The following is a 26,323-nucleotide window of genomic DNA, read 5'->3' as shown; positions in this document are numbered from 1 at the left end:
ATACTGAAATTTTGACTACATAAAAACTCAGTAATAAATCTTCTAATGCAAGTTTTGTAACTTGATAAATGAGGTATTCTACTAACCTATATCAAACATTTAATGGAAAAACAATGGTAAAACATGTTTATTAAGCCAAGATCAATCAAGAATGCCTTCTATCATCAGTATTATTTAATAGTGATTGAATTCTGAACAAATCATTTTAACTAAAACTGTTCCAAATAAAATTACCATTCTTTACAAGTGGAAAATACCTATAAAACTCATGAAAACTAACTAAAAACTATTATGTGTAAAGAGTCCAATAAGGTGGCCAAACCCAAAGAATATACAAGTCAAGAGGATTCTTGTATTATAGGGAAAAGAATGGAAAAAATGTACATTGAAAATAGCATAGCAGTAAATATACAAAGAAATCTTTGGCATTTTATGAAAGGATATAAAAGACTTGAATAAATGGAGAAACATGAATTAATTTTTTTTTTTTTTTTTTAGTATTTATTTCATGGGAGACAGAGAGACAGAGTGCAAGCAGGGAAGGGACAGAGAGAGAGGGAGACACAAAATCTGAAGCAGGCTCCAGGCTCTGAGCTATCGGCACAGAGCCTGACGCAAGGCTTGAACCCACGAAGTGTGGGATCATGACCCGGGCCGAAGTCAGACCCCTAACCGACTGAGCCACCCAGGCACCCCTGGAGAACATGAATTTATTGTGAAGAGTCAAAATTGCCAAGTGGCCATTCTTTCAAACATTTGTATTTTATATATTAATATAATTAATTTGTAAATTTAGTGCAATCCAAATGAAAAATTCTGATGAGATTTTATAGAACTTAACCACCTAATCCTAAAGTTTATAACTATGTTAGAAAAAAGTAAGACTTAAAAAATGTTTATTAACAAAGGGAAAAACTTGTTTTTCCAAATAACAAAATGTACTATAAAATGACAGATATTAGAAGTATGGCATTAGCATTACTATACAGAAAGAGATCAATGAAATGAAACAGTCCAAAAACAAAGCACTTTATGTGGAATTCTAGTATATAATTGAAGAATCATTTAGAATGAAGTATAAAAGGAATGTTTTTAATAATCTTGTCTTCCTGATACTGGTTTAGTTTTTTGCATTATTCACTCCACTGTTGTCCTTAAGCAGTAATTTTCATGTCTAATAATTCTTCTCAGGTTGTTCATTTTTCTTCAGATTTATTCTTGTTTTTCTAAGGCAGTGTGGTAGCAAATCTTGATGAAAATGTGAATCAGTATCTTTTCACTAGAGACTAGTTACTCTGAATTTTCAGGTTGTTACCACTCTTAAAAATCACTGAGGGTTTTTATTTGCTCTGAAACTTCTTCCAGTTTATATATCCTAATTAAATACAGCTGGTTTGTCTGGTACAGGTAAATTATTTCCAAATAAAAAGAGGAAACTTAGTTTTAATACTTCTTTCACAGCTTAAGGATTTAGTAGTTTATTGTGGAGTAGAACTGGAACTCTAGGGAAACAGGCGGGAGCAACTAGATAGGCAAATTCTTTTTTCTGTCTTTTTTTGTTTGTTTTTAATTCCTGTCCATAAAGCCTTCTCCTACTTTATAACCCTAAAGCTCTTAAGGCAGCATCTCCTAAATTAGGTGACTGGGAAGAGCTGCATTTGCCATGTCCCCTGTACCATTCAGTTAGCTTTCATTGGCACTTGAAATCTGCAAATATACAGACCTTGCAAATTCTGGCACCAAGTCTGAAACTGGATAAGTGATATGATTTATCTTCTACAAAACAGGTCCAAGGGCCACTGTTCTTTCCCTATAACTATAGATATTATAATCCTGGGACATGAGAGGGAAGGGGACTTCACAGCCCAAGAAAGCTGGCTTTTTAGATTGTACTTTCAGAGTTTAAAGGTACACTGAGGGTGTTCTGATGAATGGGGATAGGTTTGGATTTCTCCTGTTTAAAGCTTATTGTTTAGGTGAATGTGGCAAAGATGTCTAATTGCCAACATACTTAGTCTTTCTGCATCAGATTTTTTTTATTATTTTACAGTATTTTTTTAATTTAAATTTTAGTTAACATACTGTGCAATATTGGTTTCAGGAGTAGAATTCAGTGATTCATCACTTACACACAACACCCAGTGCTCATCACAACAGGTGCCCTTAGTACCTATCACCCATCTAGCCCAACTACCAACCTTTTCCCTCTGTCAAGCCATAGTTTGTTCTCTATCATTAAGAGTCTCTTGTGGTTTGTTTCCCTCCCTCCTCTTCCCCCCTTTCCCATATGCTCACCTGTTTCATTACTTAAATTCCACATATGAGTGAAATCATATGGTATTTGACTTTCTCTGGTTGACATATTTCATTTGGCATAATACATTCTAGCTCGATCTACATTATTGAAAATGGCAAGATTTCATTCTTTTTGATGAATGAGTGATATTCCATTGTGTATGTATACCACATCTTTTTTATCCATTCATAAGTTGATGGACATTTGGGCTTTCTCTGTTGTTGGCTATTGTTGATAATGCTGCTATATGAACATTGGGGTGCATGTACCCCTTTGAATCTGTACTTTTGTATCTTTTGCATAAATACCTATAGTGCCATTGCTGGATTGTAGGGTAGTTCTGTTTTTAGTTTCTTGAGGAACCTCCATGCTCTTCCTCAGAGTGGCCTCACCAGTTTGCATTCCTGCCAACAGTGCAAGAGGGTTCTCCTTTCTCTGCATCCTCACCAACACCAGTTGTTTCTTGTGTTGTTAATTTTAGCTATTCTGACATGTGCCAGGTGGTATCTTACCATGGTTTTGATATGTATTTCCCTGATGATGACTGATATTGAGTATCTTTTCATGTGTCTGTTAGCCATCTGGATGTCTTCTTTGGAAAAGTGTCTGTTCATGTCTTCTACATTATTTTGAGTTTGATAAGTTCTTTATATATTTTGGATACTAACCCTTTATTAGATATGTCATTTGCAAATATCTTCTCCTATTTTTTAATGAATATAATTTATTGTCAAATTGGCTTACATACAGCACCCAGTGCTCATCCCAACAAGTGCTCTCCTCAGTGCCCATCACCCATTTTCCCTCTCCCCCATTCCGCATTCACCCGTAGTTTATTCTCTGTATTTAATAGTCTCTTGTGGTTTGCCTCCCTCCCTCTCTGTTTGTATCTTTTTTTTCCCCCTTCCCTTCCCCCATAGTCTTCTGTTCAGTTTCTCAAGACCCACATATGAGTGAAAATATATCTATCCTCTGACTGACTTATTTCACTCAGCATAAAACCTCCCAGTTCCATCCACGTTGCTGCAAATAGCCAGATTTCATTCTTTCTCATTGCCAAATAGTATTCCATTGAATATATAAACCACATCTTCTTTATCCATTCATCAGTTGATGGACATTTAGGCTCTTTCCATAATATGGCTGTTGTTCAAAGTGCTGCTGTAAACATTGGGGTACACAGGCCCTTATGCATCATCACTCCTGTATCCCTTGGGTAAATTCCTAGTATTGCTATTGCTGGGTTATAGGGTGGCTCTATTTTTAATCTTTTGAGGCACCTCCACACTATTTTCCAGAACGGCTGCACCAGTTTACATTCCCACCAACAGTGCAAGAGGGTTCCTGTTTTTGCACATCCTCGCCAGCATCTATAGTTACCTGATTTGTTCATTTTAGCCACTCTGACTGGTGTGAGGTGGTATATCAGTGTGGCTTTCATTTGTGTTTCCCGATGATGAGTGACATTGAGCATCTTTTCATGTGTCTGTTGGCCGTCTGGATGTCTTTAGAATTCTGCCCATTTCTTTGCTGGATTATTTGTTTTTCAGGTGTGGAGTTTGGTTAAGTTCTTTATAGATTTTGGATACTAGCCCTTTATCTGATATGTCATTTGAAAATATCATTTCCCATTCTGTTTGTTGCCTTTTAGTTTTGTTGATGATTTCCTTTGCAGTGCAGAAACTTTGATGAGGTCCCAATAGTTCATTTTTTCATTTAATTCTCTTGCCTTTGGAGATATATCGAACAAGAAATTGCTGCGGCTGACATCAAAGAGGTAGCCTGCTTTCTCCTCTAGGGTTTTCATGGTTTCCTAACTCACATTTAGGTCTTTCATCCATTTTGAGTTTATTTTTGTGCATGGTGTAAGAAGGTGGGCTAGTTTCATTTTTCTGAATGTTGCTGTCCAGTTCTCCCAGCACCATTTGCTAAAGACACTGTCTTTTTTCCATTGGATGCTCTTTCCTGCTTTGTCAGAGATTAGTTGGCCGTACATTTGTGGGTCCAATTCTGGGTTCTGTTACATTGGTCTATATGTCTATTTTTGTGCCAATACCATACTGTGTTGATGATTACAGCTTTGTAGTAGAGGCTAAAGTCTGGGATTGTGATGCCTCCTACTTCGGTTTTCTTCTTCAATACTACTTTGGCTATTTGGGGTCTTTTGTGGTTCTATACAAATTTTAGGATTGTTCATTCTAGCTTTGAGAAGAATGCCTGTGCAATTTTGATTGGGATTGCATTGAATGTGTCGATTGCTTTGGGTAGTGTTGACAAATATTAACAATATTAACACATATTAATATACAAATATAATAACAAATATTAATATACAAATATATTATTAACAAATACTTACAATATTTATTCTTCCAATCCAGGAGCATGGAATGTTTTTCCATTTCTTTGTGTCTTTTTCAGTTTCCTTCATGTTCATGAACTTCCTATAGTTTTCAGCATACAGGTCTTTTACATCTTTGGTTAGGTTTATTCCTAAGTATTTTATGGTTCTTGGCTCAGTTGTAAATGGGATTGTTTATTTCTCTTTCCGTTGCTTCATTATTGGTGTATAAAAATGCAACCGATTTCTGTACATTGATTTTGTACCCTGCAACTTTACTGAATTCATGTATCAGTTCTAGGAGTCTTTTGGTGGAGTCTTTGGGGTTTTCCATGTAGAGTATTGTGTTGTCTGCAAAAAGTGAAAATTTGACTTCTTTGCCAATTTTGATGCCTTTTATTTCCTTTTGTTGTCTGATTGCTGATGCTAGAACTTCCAACACTATGTTAAACAACAGTGGTGAGAGTGGACATCACTGTTATGTTCCTGATCTCAGGGGGAAAGCTCTGTTTTTCCCCATTGAGGATGATATTAGCTGTGGGCTTTTCATACATGGCTTTTATGATGTTAAGTATGTTCCTTTCTTGATGGTTTTTATTAAGAAAGGATGTTGTATTTTGTCAAGTGCTTTTTCTGCATCTATTGACAGCATCATATGGTTCTTATCCTTTCTTAATCTGATGTATCACATTGATTGATTTGCAAATATTGAACCAGCCCTGCAGCTCAGGAATGAATCCCACTTGGTCATGGTGAATAATTCTTTTTATATGCTGTTGAATTTGATTTGCTAGTATCTTGTTGAGAATTTTTGTATCTATATTCATCAGGGATATTGGCCTGGAGTTCTCCTTTTTCGTGGTGTCTCTGTCTGGTTTAGGCATCAAGGTAATGCTGTTTTTCTTCCATTTTTATTTTGTGGAACAATTTGAGATGGATGGGTACTAACTCTGCTTTAAATGTCTGGTAGAATTTTCCAGGGAAGCCATCTGATCCAGGGCCCTTATTTGTTGGGAGATTTTTGATAACTGATTCAATTTCTTCATTAGTTTGGGGTCTGTTCAAATTTTCTCTTTCTTCCTGTTTGAGTTTTGGTAGTGTGTGGGTGTCTTGGAATTTGTCCATTTCTTCCAGGTTGTCCTGTTTGTTGGCATATAATTTTTCAAAGTATTCTCTGATAATTTCTTGTATTTCTGAGGGATTGGCTGTGATAAATCCATTTTCATTTGTGATTTTATCTATTTGGGTCTTCTCTCTTTTTGAGAAGTCTGGCTAGGGGTTATCAATTTTGTTTATTTCTTCAAAAAAACAACTCTCAGTTTCATTGATCTGTTCTACTGTTTTATTTTTATTTTTATTTTTATTTTTGGATTCTATATTGTTTATTTCTGCTCTGACCTTTATTATTTCCCTTCTTCTGCTGGGTTTGGGGTTTTTTTGTTGTCCTGCTTCTAGTTCCTTCTGGTGTGCTGTTAGATTTTGTATTTGGGATTTTTCTTGTCTCTTGAGGTAGGCCTGGATTGCAATGTATTTTCCTCTTAGGACTACTTTTGCTGCATCCCAAAGGGTTTGGATTGTTGTGTTTTCATTTTCATTTGTTTCCATATATTTTTTTAATTCCTTCTTTAATTGCCTGGTTGACCCATTCATTCTTTAGTAGGATGTCCTTTAACCTCCATGCGTTTGGAGGTTTTCCAAACTTTTTCCCGTGGTTGATTTCAGGTTTCATAGCATTGTGATCTGAAAGTGCATGGTATGATATCAGTTCTTTTGTATTTATTGAGGGCTGTTTTGTGAACCAGTATGTGATCTATCTTGGAGAATGTTCCATGTGCACTCAAGAAGAATGTTTATTCTGCTGCTTTTGGATGAAAAGTTCTAAATTTATCTGTCAAGTCCATCTGCTCCAGTGTATCATTCACGACCATGGTTTCTTACTGATTTTCTGTCTAGATGATCTGTCCATTGTTGTAAGTGGAGTATTAAAGTCCCCTGCAATTACCACATTCCCACATTATTACCAATAAGATTGCTTAGGTTTGTGATTCATTGTTTTATATATTTGAGTGTTACTGAATTCGGTGCATAAACATTTCTAATTGTTAGCTCTTCTTGATGGATAGACTGTGCCTTTCTTCATCTCTTGTTACAGCCTTCAATTTAAAGTCCAGTTTGTCTGATATAAGTTTGGCTACTCCAGCTTTCTTGATAGTTCTACATCGCCTCACTTTCAATCTGAAGGTGCCCTCAGGTCTAAAATGAGTCTCTTATAGACAGAGAATAGAATGGGTCTTGTTTTTTTATGCATTCTGATACCCTATGTCTTTTGATTGGAACATTTAGTCCATTTACATTCAGTGTTATTAATGAAAAATATGCGTTTAGAGTCATCATGTTATCTGTAGGTTTCATGCTTGTAGTGGTGTCTGTGGTCCTTTGCAGTACTCACAGAGTCCCCCTTAGGATCTCTTGTATGGCTGGTTTAGTCCTGATGAATTCCTTCAGTTTTTGTTTGTTTGGGAAAACCTTTATCTGTCCTTCTATTCTGAATGACAGGCTTGCTGGATAAAGGATTCTTGGCTGCATATTTTTCTTATTCATCACTTTGAAAATTTCCTGCCACTCCTTTCTGTCAATTTTCAGTAGATAGATCTGCTACTACCCTTATGTGTCTGTCTATCCTTACAGGTTAAGGCCCATTTATCCCCAGCTGCTTTCAGAGTTCTCTCTTTATCTTTGTATTTTGCCAGTTTCACTCTGATATGTCTTGCAAAAGATCAATTCAAATTACGTCTGAAGGGAGTTCTCTGTGCCTCCTGGATTTCAACATCTGTTTGCTTCCCCAGATTGGGGAAGTTCTCAGCTATGATTTGTTTAAGCACATCTTAGGCCCCCTTCTCTCTCTCTTCTTCTTCTTCTTCTTCTTCTTCTTCTTCTTCTTCTTCTGGAACTCCTGCGATATGGATGTTGTTCTGTTTCATTGAGTCACTTAGTTCTCTAATTCTCCCCTTGTGATCCAGAATTTTTTTCATCTTTTTCTCAGCTTCATCTTTTTCCATAATTTTACTGTTCTCCCCTCTGCCTCTTCAATTCTGGTTTTTGCCGTCTCTAGTTTATTTTGCACCTCATTACAGATTTTTTTTAATACATCATGACTATTTTTTTGATCTCTGCTGTCTTCTATGTTTTTTTCAAGTACCAGCAATTAATCTTATGACTATTATTCTAAATTCTTGTTCAGTCATATTGTTTATATCTGTTTTGAGCAATTCTTTAGCTGTCATTTCTTCCTGGAATTTCTTTTGAGGAGAATTCTTCCATTTTGTCATTTTGACTAGTTTTCTGTCCCTTATGTGTTTTAACCTTTGTATGTGTCCTGTACCTGCAAGCACTGCTATATTAAAGGGGGGTCATACATTGTCCAGGGCCTGGCCCTATAGGAGGTGTTTTTTTGGAGAGTGCTACTTGCTCTCTATTGTTGTGAGTTTGGCTACTTTGTCTCCCTGCTCTTAGTGATATTTTGAACCCTTCACTAGATGTGCTTTGATTTGTTCCTTGAAGTAGCCCTGGAAAGGAAAACAAACAAAAACAAACAGAAAACAAAAACACTTGAACACACAACCCAAAAACAAAAAACCAGAAACACCAGCTACTAGTAAACAGGGTGGAGGTGGTGCTGATGGAAGAGGCCTTATCCCATACAAAGAGAGAAATGACAGGGGTAGGGAAAAAGAAAGAATAAGAATTGACCAGAGAAACTATATGGCTTAATCCAGAGAGAGAGAGAAAGGAAAATAAAGACAACACTTGGAAAAGGAAAAAGAAAATAGTTACCCAGACAGAGAAACTATATGATTTAATCCAGAGAGAGAGAAAGGAGAATAAAGAAGGAGGTATAGAACATGTATCAAGAGAATAGATTGGTTTTGGTTTGTTTAAAGACATATTTAGAGTAACCAGAGTAGAGGAGGGAAGAGATAAGAAGGAGAAAAGGAAGGAAGAATATATCTATATAATAAATGTCCGAGAATTAAATCAGACAATGCAACAGCGCTGGTCTGGAGAAGAGGCCGTCTGGTTCATCAGTATCAATCCTGCTCCAGTAGATATGCAGTTAGCAGGCACAGAGGGGTGTGGTTTGGTGTAGGCGGGTCCCGCCTCCTCTGTGGGCCCCACTGGCCCTTTGCTGAAGTCCCCCCTTGTTGGTGATGGGGAGAAAAATAGTGACACCCCTGTCTCTCCTCCATGGACCCAGTGAGCCAAACCACTTTGTTCGAGCCGTCCTCACAGTGCCACAGGCAAAAACGAGTCAGTTTGTCCTGCTCCACTGACTCCCAAGCCCCAGTGCTTGGCTGGGATTCAAACTCCTGTCCGTGTGCCCTGTTACTGGGGAAGCACAGCTGTGCGCCACCCAATATGTGGTCCCCAGCTGCGGGTGCAGGGGGACCTGCCCTGTCCCACAGCACTCCAGGGAGAGGATTGCTTTCTCCTACTGAGGACTGCACCCCTGACCTAGCCACTGAGCCTGGGGCTGGCTCCCCTCTTCCCCAGGTGCACCATATGGGCAGCCAGCCCCAGTCCCCTGTCTGGAGAAAGCCTCTCAGTTAGAGATTGGCTCTTTCTCCTTCCTGATCCATGTTTTTGTTTTGTTTTGTTTTGTTTTGTTTTCTTGTCCAGATACAGCCCTAAGCTTCCTCAGCCACTCTTGCTCTTCCCTTTGTCTCTCCGCAGAAGGGGATCCCTCCCCTCCTTCGTTTTCTCTCTCCGGATTTGCAGTCATGCACCTATGGCCCATCAGATTGTCCCAGTGGGTGCCTGGAAGCACAACTGTCTCTTTTCCTCCCAGACTCTCAGAGTTCAAAGTCCTTTAGCTTCAGCACTGGTTTGTTTGTGAGATAAGGGAACTTCGGATCCCCCTGTTTCCCTACCATGTCGGCCCTTCCCCTCTTTTCTCCCATTTTGTAGCCTGCCTTTTAGTTTTGTTGATTGTTTCCCTCACTGTGCAGAAGCTTTTTATCTTGATGAAGTGTCCATAGTTCATGTTTGCTTTTGTTTCCCTTGCCTTCAGCAACGTGTCCAGTAAGAATTTGTTGCAGTGGAGGTCAAAGAGGTTCCTGTCTGGGTTTTCCTTGAGGATTTTGATTGTTTCCTGTCTCACATTTAAGTCTTTCATCCATTTGAATTTATTTTTGTTTATTGTGTAAGAAAGTAGTCCTGTTTCATTCTTGTGCATGTTAGTATCCAGCTTTCCCAGTACCATTTTTTTCCGTTGGGTATAGTTGACCATATAGTTGTGGGTCCATTTTGGGGGTTCTGTTCTGTTCCATTGATCTGTGTGTCTGTTTTTGTGCCAGTACCATACTGTCTCAAGGACTACAGATTTGTAATACAGCTAGAAATCCAGAATGATGATGCCTCCAGTTTTATTTTTATTTTTCAGGATTGCTTTGGCTATTCAAGGTCTTTTGTGGTTCCATACAAATTTTAGGATTGTTTGTTCTAGCTCTGCAAAATATGCTGGTGGTATTTTGACAGGGATTGTATTAAATGTTTAGATTGCTTTGAGTAGTGTAGACATTTTAACAATGTTCTAATCCATGAGCGTAGAAAGTTTTTCCATTCCTTTGTGTCCTCTTTAATTTCTTTCATAAGTCTTCTATAGTTTTCAGAGTATAAATCTTTTACCTCTTTGGTTAGGTTTATTCCTAGTTATCTTATGTGTTTTTTTTGTGCAATTGCAAATGGGAATGATTTCTTGATTTCTTTTTCTGCTGCTTCGTTGTTGGCATATAGAAATGCAAGAGATTTCTGTACATTGATTTTATGTCTTGCAACTTTGCTGAGTTCATGTATTCTAGCAATTTTTTTGGTGGTCTTTCATGTTTTTTAATAGAATATCATGTTTGCAAATATGTGTCTCAAATTTTATATCTGATGATCAGAAAAATTTGGAACCAGAGAGTCTAATATTTTACAAACTTTTTAGGACAAGTTTTTTGACTTGTATGTGGGGAGCAATTATGCAGTGCTTTAAAAAAGTAGACCAGGAACCATGAGACTGCGGTTCTTAGCTCTGGAGTTTTATGTTACTTACTTCATCTTCTTGGCTTATCTTCCTCATTTTAAAATGACATCATAAGATGTCATGAAATGACATGAAACCATAAGATGGTTTTATTTATTGGATTTTTGTGTGACTTCTGTAGTATTGTTGAAAGGATATTTTTGTAAATAGATAAAGTGTAATATATCCTGTTCTTATAAAGAATGGATACTTTGCTTTCTAGTTCAAACAAAAGTTAATGCTTAAATAATGACAGTAATTTACTAAAATTAAAATTTTAAGGCAATATGATACAAAGGAGGAGTAATTCTCTGAGTTCTGTGCTAATAAACTGGGGCCCACAATGCACATTTGTCACCACACCTGAAGCTTTAAGGGTAAAATAAATGGGTTTATTAGTAAAAACTTTTTTTTGCTTGCTAATTTTCAGCCCCAGGAAGTAATCTCCCCTTTTCTCCAATTTGATTAGTATAGAGTTAGTATTAGTCCCTTACCCCTAAGAAAGCAGCTCTTCAATTTATCAATTTTATTTTTAAAATATTCAATTTTTTTTTAGTGTTTATTTAGAGAGAGAACACATAAGTGGGGGAGGAGTAGAAAGAACGAGAGGGACAGAATCCCATCCAGGCTCTGCACTATCAGTGCAAAGTCCTATGTGGAGTTTAATCCTAAGAACCAGATCATGACCCAAGCTGAAATCAAGAGTTAGTCACTTAACTGACTGAGCCACCCAGGCATCCCTAAAATATTCCAGTAGTTTTAATGTATTAAGTGTATTCAACCTTGATTGATATTTTTCTCATTCTTTGCTTGGGTTTATTTTACTCCTCTCTTGCTACTTTCTGAGCTGAAAATGTTTTTCCTTTATTCTCTTTTTTTTTTTTTTTTTTTTTTTGGTTTAGGAAAGAGAGTTTGCTCAAAAATGAGTTTGTCTCATAGTTAAGCTTTTGTCATAGCTCATTAGTTTTCATTACATAATAGTATAACTAGTATTAGTCACTAAGTACTTAGTAATTGCAATTTTTATTAACTTCAACCAAGTCATTTTAGGTTAGTGCGTTTTAAGTCAAACAAGCAAGAATAATAAAAATGTTTGACACTGTAGTTACTTGTTTTGCATTATCTTTAGGAAATGTGGATTAATTTCTTCAAGGGGGGGCCAAAGTAAATGAGTAAAACTAAAATATAAATCATGAGTTTTCAAAGAGAGATATCTGCTCTCTCATGTATTTGTCAGCGTATTCAGTGGAATAAGAGCTATATCACTTTTAACTGTCACTGAGTAGGTTGGTTTTGTAAAAACTGTAAAAATCAGGGGTGCCTGGGTGGCTCAGTCAGTTAAGCCTCTGACTTCAGCTCAGGTCATGACCTCATGGTTCATGTTTGAACCCCATATCGAGCTCTGTGTTGACAGCTCAGAGCCTGAAGCCTGCTTTGGATTCTGTCTTCCTCTCTCTCTCTCTGCCCCCCCCCTCCCCCGCTCATGCTCTGTCTCTCTTTCAAAAATAAACATTAAAAAATTTTTTTTAAAGGTATAGGAGGGCAAAGACAGGGTAGAAAAAAAATCCAGCTCAGATCTTTAGTTTTTTAAATTGTCTTTAATGTTTATTTATTTTAGAGAGAGAAGGAGGGAAGGTGAAAGGGGGAGGGGCAGAGAGAGAGGAAGACACAGAATCCAAAGCAGGCTCCAGGCTCTGAGCTGTCAGCACAGAGCCTGATGCAGGGTTAAAATTCATGAACCATGAGGTCATGACCTGAGCTAAAGTCACTTAACTGACTGAGCCACCCAGGTGCCCCATGCCCTCCTATATCTTCATGAACATAGCAGTGAAACAGTACTTGAGTGAGACATGTTTTGGTAGATTTGTGTCATTGTTTGGCCAATATTCCTGTTTCCTTTCCCCTCCGTGGAAGAGAGTAAGGGTACCTCTTGCCCCACTGATGTTGGGCTTGGCCTCATGGCTTACTTTGGCTGATGGCTGATGAGATGTGAGAAACATAATATATACCATGTCTGAGCATAAGCATTGTCCATGGTCGTGTTCCTTTCTCTTCAATGAGAACAGCATGCACCAGGTGCTCTTTGTGCCTAGGACCCTGAATGGTAAGGCACACAGAGCAGACCTGAACCTGATCCACAGTCTAGAACATTGTTAGGTATGATCCTTCTATATCAGATTTGTTGAGGGTTTTATGATGAAAGGATGTTGTATTTTTTTAAATGCTTTTTCTGCATCTATTGAGATGATCATCGTATGATCTTTACTTGGTCATGGTATATAATTTTTTTAATGAGTTCTTGAATTCAGTTTGCTAATATTTGTTGAGAACTTGTGCCTGTCTTTTCAGAAGGTCTATAGTTTTCTACCCATGTAGTAGCATCATTATCTAGCTTTAGCATCAGGGTAATGCTGGCCTCATACAATCAGTTTAGAAGTGTTTCCTGCTCTTCTATTTTTTGGAAAAAAAAGTGAAAAGTATTAGCATTAACTCTTTAAATATTTGGTAGAATTCCCAGTTAAGTAAGACATCTGGTCATGGGGTTTCATGAATCAGGAAGCTTTTGATAACTGATTCAATCTCTTTATGTGTGCTTAGATTTTCTTTTTCTGTGTCTTTAGGAAATTATCCAGTTCTTGTAGGTTATCTAATTTGTTGGCATGTAATTATTCATAGTAGTCTCTTATCCTATTTATTTTCATAGTGTCTGTTGTAATTTCTTTTTTGAGTCTTCTCTCTCATTCTCACTTAAGAGTTGTAAATTTTGTTAATCTTCGCAAAAAAACAGCCCTTAGTTTCGTTACTCTTTTCTATTGCTTTTCTGGTTTCCATTTGATCTTTGATCTTTATTATTTGATCTTTATTATTTCCTTCCTTCTGCTAACTTTAAGCTTAATTTGTTCTTTTTCCAGTTTCTTGAGGTATAAAGTTAGGCTGTTTATATACGACCTTTCTCATTTTCATTTTTTAATATGTGCATCTATCATCTATAAACTTGTCTCTGAACTAGTTTTGAAGCATTCCGTTGGTTTGGGTGTGTTGTGTTTCCATTTTCATTTGTGTTGAGACATTCTTTGATTTCCTTTTGTTTTTTAAGGGGGTATAATTGACATGTAACATTATATTAGTTTCAGGTGTACAGTGTAAAGATTTTATATTTATATATATTGTGGAATAATCACCACACTAAGTCCAGTTAACATCTACCACCACACATGATTATAAAATTTTCTTGTGATAAAAATTTTAAGGTCTAATCTCTTAGTAAATTTCAAATATGCAGTGCAGTATTAGGAACTGTAGTCACTATGTTCTACATTACATCTCCATTTCTCTCACTCTCTTCTCCTTCTGGGACCCCTGTCATGCAAATGTTTACTTGATGTTATCCTATAAAAATCCCTTAATTTAGGTTCACTATTTTTCCATTCTTTTTAATTAATTTATTTACTTATTTACTTACTTATTTTTTGCTGTTCTGGTTGGTGAGTTCCTATGCCCTGTGTTCGAGTTCACTGAACTTTCTTCTGTTTCATGCTATTTAATCCCTCTTGTGTATTTTTCAGTTCAGCTATTTAATTCTTTAGCAGTGACTTTCATTTGGTACTTTCTAATATTATCCCTTTGTTGAAGTTTTCACTTTTTTATCCATTCTTCTGAGTTTTGTGACCATATTTAAGATTATTAATTTCAGCTCTTTATCAGGTAAGTTACTATCTCCATTTTATTTGACTCTCTGTTGGTTTCTATGCATTAGATGAAACAACCATCTCTCCCCGTCTTGAATGGTTGGCCTTATATAGGAGCCGAACCTTAAAACTCAACCCTGCCCCCCTAGCTTTTGGCTGTCTGTTAAGATGCTTGGACAGACACAAAAGATTATTTTTAATGTTTATTTTTTAGAGAGAGAGGGACAGATGATGTGAAGCAGGCTCTACACTGACAGCAGTGAGCCCAAGCCCAATGTGGGATTCAAACTTAACAAACCGTGAGATCATGACCTGAGCCAAAGTCAGATGCTCAACCAACTGAGCCACTCAGGCACCCTGTATTTTATTTTTAATAGATCCCTGTAGTTGGGGTATTCCAAATAGTTATACAAAGCAAGGGAGAGCCTCCATCAGCACCTAGATTCAGGCTGATAAACCAGAGCCTTAGTTAGGCAGTAGCTTTAAAAAAAAAATTTTTTTTAAACGTTTATTTATTTTTGAGACAGAGACAGAGCATGAATGGGGGAGGGTCAGAGAGAGGGAGACACAGAATCTGAAACAGGCTCCAGGCTCTGAGTTGTCAGCACAGGGCCGATGCAAGGCCTGAACTCAGGGATGGCGAGATCATGACCTGAGCCGAAGTCAGCCACTTAACCAACTGAGCCACCCAGGCGCCCCAGGCAGTAGCTTTTTAAAGAATACAAATAAATACAGTCCAGTGGGACCACAGACGTGAGACCCACCAGAGCCAGGCAATCTGGATGTGTTGCCTGCATGGCAGTTGTGAAAACTGTAGCACCAGACAAGTTTATTAGCTCCTTTCTGGGAGACTCCACAAGCTGTGAAGCAGAGGGAGAACGCAAAGACCACATCCTCTGGCCTACATTCCCTGAAAGCACTTCTGTGTGCTCCAGATGTGTGCCAAACCTGAAATCTTTCCCTAAGGCCGAAGCTCCAGGACAAGCAAGTCCCTTTTTTTGACAGAATGGGGCTGTGTTTCAGTCTGCTGTGTGTGTGCTGTGCCACCAAGTCTCTGGTTAGTGCATTTCTGGGAGACTCCAGAACTCCAGCACTGCTGCTACCAGAGCCAGGCATTCAAGAGTAATTAAGAGTTATCCTCTTGGTTGCAGCTGCACCAGACACATGTAAGAGGCCCCCTCTAAGAGATGCTGATGCTCTGAAGTGCAGCAGAGGGAGAAGCAGAGATGGTGCCTGGCCCTCTGAGGGCCCAGGAAAGGTTTACAGTCAGCCCGTAAATGTGTTTAATTAGAAGCCTGCCTCTCAGATTGCAATGATGACAAACTGTTAGGCCCCTTTTACAAAAAGACTGAGCTCCTAGTTGTTACCTGTTGCTATGCCAAAGAGGTGATATCTGTTTAAGAATTATTTTTCTGTGGGTTGCAGTCCTGTGGGATTTGTGAGCATTAACTCCACTGGCCAGCAGAGCTAGGTGATGTAGAGGTGTCCCCTGGAAGCAGCTGTACAAATCAAGGCACCAGCCAAGAACTTAAGTTCCTTTCTTGAAGATAAGGGCAAGTTTAAGCAAGGCAGATGGAGAACATAAATACTGCATCCACTGAGCAATTCTCTGGATATCTATAAATGTGCCAAATCAGAAGCCTTAGGTCAAACCCTCTGGTCAGAGCTCCTGGACAAGCAAATAGGCCTCTGTCTCCATTTGGGACTGGGTTTTAGTCTGCTATCAATACTCTCCTAGGGGAGTGCCAGTCTGCCAAGAACTGCCTCTCTGATTGTTGTGTTCCTGGGTCCCTTAAGATGATAAGCTCCTTGTTCTTGAGAGCCAGGTGATCAAGGGGTGTTTCCTGAGTGGCAGACATAAAAACCGGGATGCCAGACATGGGTAAAAGCTCTCCTTTAGGAGATACTGGTGTTCTAGAGCACAACAGAGAGAGAGATCAGGAAGAATTCACCCACCGGCCTTCTTCCCCAGAGAGTATTCCCTTAGGCCCCTGCCTCTCAGATCAATGCTTTAACATTAGCAAATGAGTCTCTTTGACATAAAGTCTGGGCACCTTTCAAAGAACTGTTTCTGTGCTGGGCCCTGGGGCAGGTGAGTCGGCACATGAACCTTTTAAGTCAGTCTGGTGGGTATGAACCCTGTTGGTCTTCAAAGCCAGATGTTTTGGGTACTCCTCTGTCAGGTGGCAGTCTTAAAAGTGGGATACCCAATATGGGATCAAACACTTTGCTTCTCTGGGAGAAGCTCCAGCTTTTGAATCCCCTTCTGATTATGGATCGGGGGTGGGTTTATCGTAAGATTGTCTCAGTCTTTCCTATACACTTTGATATGGTTTTTCCCATGTTTGCCAGATGTGAAGAGCTCATGCTGCCAGGTTTTAGGGTTGTTCCCCCCCCCCCGAGGAAATTATTCCATAGATGTACCTATAGATATAGTGTGTCCATGTTAGGTGAGTGTAGGATCTTCTTCCTACGTCACTATCTTGAATTGGAACCGTTTTTTATTTTCTTTCCCTACTAGAGTTAACATTTATATCAAATAAATTATCAAGTAAAACTACAAGGAAACAAAAATATTTAACACTTACAGAGACACAATTTTGTAAGGAGGAAAGTTAACCATAATTAGCATAAGTACAATAAATTATATCTGTTGATATTTTAGGGGAAAGTATTACCAGAAGAAAGACAAAAATACTTTTAAAATACAGCATCATTGCCACAGCACATGGAAACATTGCCATAAAAAAATTAACGATTTTTGCTTAATTTTTCAGCCCTCTTTGAATTTATATTCTGCAATTTGATGTTCTACTGCAATTCCACTTGCATGGAGTATCTTTTCCATCTCTTCAAGTTTTACATGCATCCTTAAAGCTGAAGTGTATCCATTGTTGGTACCAAATACTTGGGTCTTAGTTTTTATCCAGCCAGCCAGAGTGCCTTTTGATTGGTGAATTCAAACCACTTATGTTTAGAGTGATTTTTTAGTAAGTCCTTAACCATTAATAGCTTTTATATTTCCACTATTTCTTTTTACCTCTCTTTCTGCCTACCTTTGTAAATTGGTTATTTTTCATGGTGGTATGTTCTGTTTCCTCCTTTGTCAATTTGCTGTGGGTTTTGTCTTATTATTGATGTTCCAATTGACCTCCTATTTTTTCTTTAACAATTTATTGTTGCTGTATTTATTTTTCCTGCTTTTCCTCTGACTTTTATACTGTAGTTGAAGAGTTGACACACCATCCTAATATAGAGTTACAGTTTTCTAAGGTATATTTTTACTTTTACCTAGTGTGTTGTGTACTTTGGAATGTTTTTATGTGGCTTATTAGCATGTCTTCGTTTTAGCTTGAAGAACTCTTTATCAGGTTGCTTGCAAGGCAGATTTAGTGGTGGTGAACTTTATTTCGTTGGTCTGGGAAAGCCTTTATTTCCTCTTCATATCTGAAGGGAAACTTTGCCAGATTAAATATTCTTGGCTGACAATTTTTTGTCTTTCAACACTTCAAATGTGTCGCATGCTCTCTCCTGGCCAGTAGATGTTCTGCAGAGAAATACACTGATAGCCTAATGGGAATTCCTACGTAAGTTACATTTTTTTTTAAATTGGATGTCTTTAATATTCTTTATTATTTGTGAAAGTTACGTCTTATAGAAGGTCATTGGGTATTGAGATAAAAGGGTGATCTATTAGTTGGTAGACTTGGACATACATAACTTTCCTCAGGTTTGGGAAGTTCTCAGCTTTTTAAAAATTTATTTATAACCTCTGCCCCCTTCTCTATCTCTTCTTCTGAAATCCTGATTTATTCTGATATTTGCCTTCTTTGTGGATAATCACCACTCACATAGGCTTTCTTCACTTTTTTTTAACTCTAATTTCTCTCTTTTGTGTTATTTCAAAATTCTTATTCTCCGTGTCAATTATTCTTTCTTCCATGTGATGGGCCTTGTTATATATGCTCTCTGTTTTATTGAATTATCAGCTCCAGAATTTGTTCTGTTTCTATAATTTCATTCTCTTTGGTAAAAAAAAAAAAAAGAAAACTCATTTTGTTTGTATTTTTAATTCCTGACTTCAACGAATTGTCTTTCTGAATTTTCTTAGAACTTGTTGAGTTTCTTCATTATAGCTATCTTAAATTCTTTATCGGTTAGATCAGAATACCCTGTGCCTGCGAGCTTGATTGCTGAAGAATATAATTTTCTTTTAGTAATGCTCTATTTCCTTGCATTTTCATAATCTTTGTAGATATTTATTGGTGCTTTCACATTTGAAGTAGAAGATACCTCCTTAATTCTGCTTACTGTCTTCAGATGGGGTATTATGTTCTATAGTATTGTTACTGTATTTTTCCTCTGTGTTTTTGAAGAAACCTTCTCGTCCTCTTGTTCCTCCTTTGGGGCAGTTTTCTAAAGCTTTTAGGTTTTCTCTGGTTCTTATAATTTACCAGACTACAAGCGTTTCTTTTGTTTTCTAGAAGGTGGCACTATAGCTCAAGTTTGTGCTCTCTGTCTACTAGAGACTACTCTCACGGTGGCACTTGAGAATACTGCCCAAGGAACTAACAGACCTCGAGGGGAGGTGTGGGTTTAGCACTGGGTGCTCCCACAGACCCAGTAGGATGATCCCAGGAGTGGTACTTCTTACTAAGCACAGTCCTTCTCACACCGTTTGAAATTCTTACCTGCTTCTTTTCCAGTATCCTCCCAATTTCCAGTTATAGAGCTCCCACCTTAGTACTCCATGTGCTGAGGCAGAAAATGGATTTCTCTAGTTGCCATAAGTAGGCAGTCATTGATTTCTTTTCCCTTGCAGGAGAGGTCACTGCCACCAGATAAATCAGCACCCTTCAGTGTTTTCTTAGCCTGGAAAGTTTCTCTTACTGCTTCTTCTGCAACCAAACTCCTATATTTTTCCCTTTAGGGTAGTGTGCTAGAGTCTGCCTTAGGGAAGTCTAGACTCAGGAGCATGTTCTCTCTCTTATGTGTAAGTGCCTGTTCAGATCTGCACTCACCCGATTTTTGTCCCATAGTGGCAAGAGGGGTCTAGGCAGTTTAGCTACCTTCTCTGGTTCCCCCAGCTCTTGCAGAGGTTGGTTTGTCTCTTACTGGCTGCACTGGTGGGTGAGACTCCTGCCAGGTTCTTTGGAGTAAGGTGATAGGTCTGAAAACACCCACGAGGGTGCTTTGGTTTATGTATGAATGTCAAATCTTTTGATTAAAAAGGGGGATAAGTAGGAGAAACATTTTATGCCAGCATGTTGCTGACCTCACCAGGACTGTCAGATGTTCACTTTGGCTGCAGGGTGGAGAAGAGCTCGAGAGGTCAGAAGTAGAAGCCTGAAATGAAGAAACATTCATGATTCTTACTCCATAATCTAAAGCATTGCATTTGATTTTATTTATAGTGTTCTATCATTTATAAGGTTACTTTAGCATTGGTCTAATAGGATTTTCCCATTGAATGAGAAATAGTAACTAGGTTACATCATTAAACCTACAAAGTGATATTATAATTAAAAAGTTTGAAATATATGAGGGAAAATGAAAATATATATTTATCAATGGCTTTTTTAATTACTGTAAATATATTGAGCTATACTTTACAAAAGAAGGAAGGATGTCATTTGTATTTGACATGAGCTGTTTGCTTAATATGGTACCCTTTATTTACAAAATGAAAACTTAGAAAATACAACATTCCATCTAAAGGGAGAATTACCCAAGGTAACATTACATAAGAATACCTATATCCTTACCAATCTGCTTTCATTGAAGTTAAAAAGCAAATACCAGAGCTACTGAAAACTATGACTATCCTAGCAATACTTACAACACACAGAATCGAATTTGATCTTAATGATAAAACTTCCTATTAATAAAATGAAGTCTCGATAATATTATACAATGTAGGGAATATTTTCATTAAATGCTATCTGATTTTAAACTTCTGTGACAACTGTTAGCACTGATTTATGTAAAATTCATTTTACTTTAATTGGGTAATTGAAAACAAAGGCACTTTATATTGCAGTAGCATAGAAATTTATTTTTATTTTTACAGAGAGAGCGAGAAGCTCAAGCAGACCCCATGCTCACTCAGCATGGAGCCCAATGTGTGGCTTGACCCCATCACCCTGGGATCATAGCCTGAGCCAAAATCAAGAGTTGGAGGCTCAACTGGCCAACCCACCCAGACACCCCCTAGAAGTTTCTAATTACATGCATGCTTCATAGAGACCAAACCCTAAAGTTAAGATAAACATTTTGATGTTATTCGATTGTCGTAAAGATGTTTAATGACTACTGATAAGTCAGTAAAATTAGTAATGAAAGTGAAAATTTTCACATTATTTGATACTCACATCTTAAGTACTAGTTGGAAGTAACATTCAAAATGGTTTTGCTAGCCATAATTAGTTTTTTTTAAATTTGTATATAAGTAGTGTTTTTCAGTTTACAAAATGATTGTTCTGTGCACAGTATTTAAAAAATACTTTTGGTTACTGCTTTCTACAATTATGGTTGAGATCGATCTATAAACCATTATCAACAAGCATTCATAGTACTAGCACATATTATTTTTTCAGTAATTTTGGAATAAATCCTTTGAGTAATAGTACACATATGTAGATTATTTTGTGAAATATTGTTTTAATGATAGAAGATTTTGTCATTTAAAGATACCTGCTATTAGGATGCTTGGGTGACTCAGTCGCTTAAGCATCTGACCCTTGATCTCTGCTCAAGTCATGATCTCATGGTTTATGAGTTTGACACCCTTGTGGGGCTCTGCACTGACGGCGTGGAGACTGCCTGGGATTCTCTCTCTCTCCCTCCCCCACTCTGTCTCTCAAAATAAATAAACTTTAAAAAAAAAGATATTTGCTATTGACTCCATTTAAATGTAAACTTAGTTGGTCATACCTGGGAACAGAATCCATCCAGATTTTTCTGGACCATGTTCTTTTAAAGAAACCTATGTCTGGATGTAGAATATATCCCTATTCTTTATAAGAAATATAGGAAGACTTATTGGATGGTGGTCGAACATTTGGGTTCTGAATTCAGATTGCCCATTTTGACTCCAAGTGTCTGACTCACTTAGTAACTACTTTAGAGAGTCATGAGAATGGAGGTAAAAAATATAAACTGTTGAGCATATTATTTCACAGTAACAACATTGACTAAGAGCTTTCTCCCTTAGAATTCTCTGTTGACTACTTATTGAACATAAACGTTCTCTTAAATTAATGAAAGTATATTCCACATTTTAATAACCTTTTTTACATTATAAATAATTTCTCTAATTTTTTGTTTTAGGTCACTTTTCACATCGAGCCATATAGCAATCGAGATGATCAAAACATGTACAAAAATGTCAAATATATTATAGACAAGTGAGTTTCTTCTGTGTTTATAATTATTTTTTATGAGCCAGTGATAATTACAGTTATAAGAAGAGTAAATTTAAATGTATTTGAGAGATTTGAATGAGTTATGATCTGATACATTAAAACTAATCATTTTGAGGAATATTTATGAAATTCCTTATAATTCACTTTGTGTGTAAATAGATTGTTCACTTTACTGTTTGTGTTTATTAAGCTGTTTATGATTTCTCATATCATATAAATGATATAAAATATTTTAAATTCATGTTATTAAACCACAAATATTGAGTTTTGTCTAATTATGAAACATGAACTGCTTCTCTATCAGTGGACTCACATCTAATATTTATATTTAATCTGATTATAAGGAAACATTTATTAATTTTGTTCAAGGATTTTACTGATGAGAACTGTGACAGATACTATATACTCTTAAAAAGAAACTCGTCAGCAACAGGGAGACATTGATTACTAGTAGGAAACAGTTGACATATTCATATAGAAAATGGGCTTTTTATGGTATTGGTCATTATTTGTAAACCTCAATATAAGATCATTAATTTGTTGTTAGGTAATGTCTTGATGTATCCAGTATCTCATTTTTCTAATCTGCAAAATTGAAAATACTTTTTTAATCATTACCCATAATACAACTGATCCCCCTCAAAGTGAACAATGTGCTTATTAAAATACATGCATTACCTTCATTTTCAATATAGAAACAGTTATGGTCTATGGAAAATGAGTTGCAGATATTAATTTCATTTTTACATATTTTTGTATTTTAGGTATGGAAATCATCCAGCCTTTTATAGGTACAAGACTAAGACTGGCAATGCCCTTCCTATGTTTTATATCTATGATTCCTATATCACAAAGCCTGAAAAATGGGCCAATCTGTTAACCACCACAGGGTCTCAAAGCATTCGCAATTCTCCTTATGATGGACTGTTCATTGCACTTCTAGTAGAAAGCAAACATAGGTATGATATTCTACAAGGTGGTTTTGATGGAATTTACACATATTTTGCCACAAACGGCTTTACTTATGGCTCATCCTATGAAAACTGGGCAGGGCTAAAATTTTTTTGTGATCAGTTCAACCTACTGTTTATCCCAAGTGTGGGCCCAGGATACATAGACACCAGCATCCGTCCGTGGAACGCTCAAAATACTCGGAACCGAATCAGCGGGAAGTACTATGAAACTGCCCTGGGTGCCGCACTCCATGCCCACCCCAGTGTAATTTCCATCACCTCTTTTAATGAGTGGCACGAAGGAACTCAGATTGAAAAAGCTGTTCCCAAAAGAACCAGTAATACGGTATACCTAGATTACCGGCCTCATAAACCAAGTCTTTATCTAGAACTAACTCGCAAGTGGTCTGAAAAATACAGTAAGGAAAGAGCTGCTTATGCATTCGATCATGAGCTGCCTCTTTCTTAATGCATTTATAATTCTAGAAATCAATAAATATTTTTTGTTTTAGGAATAACTGTCAATCAGTATACACTGATACACTTAATAAAAAGAATTTGTTCTTTTTTAAAAATGGTAATGTCATCATTGCCACCCTTCACAATGCTGCACTGAAAAAATGAGAAAAGTGCACAATGTTCTGAATTTGCAGTTAAAATCCTACTTTGATACTTTCATTTCACAGTAAATGCTCATGTTACATAATTAGTGCACAGTTACATCAAACTTGTATTCTGGGCCCAAAGAAATAGATTGTGTGCATATTTGGTATGTCTACTGAGGAAAATAAGGCTTAAACAATAGTGTACATGTTTCATGTAGAATTTTTTCAGTGATTCCGTCATCCAGAGTTTGAACACTAAAATCTCCACTAAAAATACTTAAGGGAATGTAATCATAACATCAGTCTTACTGTGAATCCTATTGTGTGAGGAAGGCTTGCATCATCCTTTGAGGAACTTTGATAAACCATAGCACGCTTGGTGTTTTGTCCGTCTAATATGTCTGCTTCACATCGATGAATTACAGATTTCAGAAGCTGTGGAAAGTTGTTTCATAAAAGTTAACAATTGCTTATCAGTTATTAAGAAAACATAGTTCACAATTGTTATTCATGTTTTTAAAATTCAATGTTAATCAGAGACCAACTGTTAGTATCAATTTTTTTTCTTTCTTACCTGTCATCGGATTTCCTTCTTGTTTTTAGCTATTTTTACCAAAATAGAGAAAATTTACTTAGCATTTTAAGGAAGTGAAAATATTTTTATATCTTAAATCCATTCCTACATTTTACTTGTACCAATTTAATGATTGAAATAATCTCATTTAAAATACTTTATGTAATAACATCCCCATGTGTAAAAACATCATACATTCATGGTACCTATCACGTTTAATGCTTGTGATCAGTTGTTTGTCATATTGTGACAAATTAATCTACCTGTATGCTAATGATGAATCTTTATTTTTTTTTTAATGTTTATTTATTATTGAGAGAGCACGAGCAGGGGAGGGGCAGAGAGAGGAGGAGACTACAGAATCTGAAGCGGGCTCCAGGCTCTGAGCTATTGGCACAGAGCCTGACACAGGGCTCAAACTCACAAACCATGAGATCATGACCTGAGCCAAAGTCGAACACTTAACCGACTGAGCCACCCAGGCTCCCCAACAATGAATCTCTTTAATAATAGAGTATGTCATTCTCCAGTTCTTATAGTTAATATTTGTAATTAGAAATATAGTAAAAAAATATATGCTTACATGAATATTATTTATTAAAGAGAAGCAATTGGGCAGTGTAATCAAAAATACATATAAATCTTCAGGGTTTAGAGATACTCATACAGAAATAAATTAACAACAGTAGAATTAACAGTAGAATTAACAATAAATTAACAATTTATCATAAAATAGTCCATCAGGTGATGAAATTTATTTTCAATCGGTGATTTTGAAGTAAAATTTCTTTGAAAAGAGGCAAGATTAGTGTTAAACTTATAACTTAATTTGCCATTTCTCAGAATGATCAGACGATGGCAAATTAGTACAATAATAGTAATCCACTTTCTCAAAAAATGACAAGAATAAATCACTATAATGATGTAAGCAAGCATCTTCATAGGACCACTCATACAGATAGAACCTGTGGATTTTTTTTTCTTCTATCCAGTTAGCCACTGTATGCTATCCTAGGGATGAATTCTAAATACATCATGCCTAATAATCACACTGTATTAAATTTTGAAGAATACTACAGAGGAGTTTTTGACATTGCTTGTACTATATATTTGAACCTACTGTGACAGAAAAGTTTTGTGAAATGGTTCTGATTAAGGGAAAGTGGATAAAAACAAGGTCAGCAAATCCTCAACACAAATACCATCACTTCCTATTTTGCTCTCATTGCAGACCTAGATAATCAACAGCATGCTTTACCTCTGAACTTGACCCCATCCAGCCAGTAACAATCAGACTTCAAAGTAAGATAAAACAGATTCTGTCTTCAGTGCAGAAAGTTATTCTCAAGGGAACAATGTTTGGAATCTGATATAATGGTTTAAGAATTTATAAGAACATCGTGTGTCTTTTCACCTGTTAAAAAAAATTATTAGGAGGAATCATCTCCAATAATTCTCAAGAATGCTCTCAAAACCCTTCCTCAGGTATTCATTACAGCTGCCTTCATCATTTTACTTACAACACAGTTTATATCATTATAATCACAAGTAAATGAGAGCAAAGAACTGATTGCCTAAACTATATAGGTGTAAATTCAATAAACAGTGTAATATATGCAATGCATGAATCATAATTCTTTTATGGTTTAATCAGTCTGTTTTGACTGTATAGAAAATCTTTGTTTTATTGTCCCCTTAAGGACTAATATTGTCAAAAACTGCTGTTATTAGTGTTTAAGTTGTACGTTAACTTTTTTGTTTTGAAATTAAAAAGACTATTTTGTTATATTAACTTTCATTTAATAAAAGCGTACATGAAATAATATATATAAAAATGTTTCTACTTAATGAAATATTTAGTTTCTGATGATTAACAGATGAAAGTAGTATTCATTCAGCACTCTTTATTTTCTGTTTGAAATATGCAACACTCACAAAGTCTATCTTTAACTGCATATACATTTAAATGTAAATTTGCTAAACATGTTTTTTTTATTTGGGAGATGTTTTATTTTTTTTATTCTTTAGGCATACTCATGTTCTAACTCTTATGAAATTGGTCTTACCCTAACAAGCTACCAGAAAGTCTACCAAGTTTATAACCATGCACTTTTTCAAACTAATCAGTTACTCAGTTTAAACACGATGACATGTGTGAACTCTATAGTCCCTACAGAAACAGCTCTTAAAACTATCTAAATTTTGGATTAAGGTCAAACACCCTCATGTCCCATAGTGTAGAAGCAATACTTTATTTATTACCAGAAAAAGTCCAGTTACTTTCATAAATATCTACAAGTTCAAAATGAAAAATGGACCTAGCCACAGGCAGAAACGTTTTTTTGGCTCACATGTTCTCTGTTTAAAAATAAACTCC

General features: G+C 36.6%; 1 protein-coding gene across 2 annotated transcripts in view; it reads left to right on the top strand.

Annotated features, from left to right (window-relative positions):
* MANEA (mannosidase endo-alpha) overlaps positions 1-25,768 on the top strand; it is a 64,395-nt gene extending 38,627 nt beyond the window's left edge. For both annotated transcript variants that reach the window (XM_019442880.2, XM_019442879.2), the window contains exons 4-5: positions 21,720-21,796; positions 22,579-25,768. In XM_019442880.2, the coding sequence (XP_019298425.1) occupies positions 21,720-21,796; positions 22,579-23,236 (735 nt within the window). In that variant the 3' untranslated portion in view covers positions 23,237-25,768. The remainder of the gene's footprint in view (positions 1-21,719; positions 21,797-22,578) is intronic.
* The last annotated feature ends 555 nt before the right edge of the window (positions 25,769-26,323 follow it).

This window comes from Panthera pardus, unplaced genomic scaffold (genome assembly GCF_024362965.1).
Source record: "Panthera pardus isolate Hobbes unplaced genomic scaffold, ASM2436296v1 HiC_scaffold_17, whole genome shotgun sequence".
Taxonomy (NCBI): Eukaryota; Metazoa; Chordata; class Mammalia; order Carnivora; family Felidae; genus Panthera; species Panthera pardus.
This window is presented reverse-complemented; position numbering and strand designations above follow the sequence as displayed.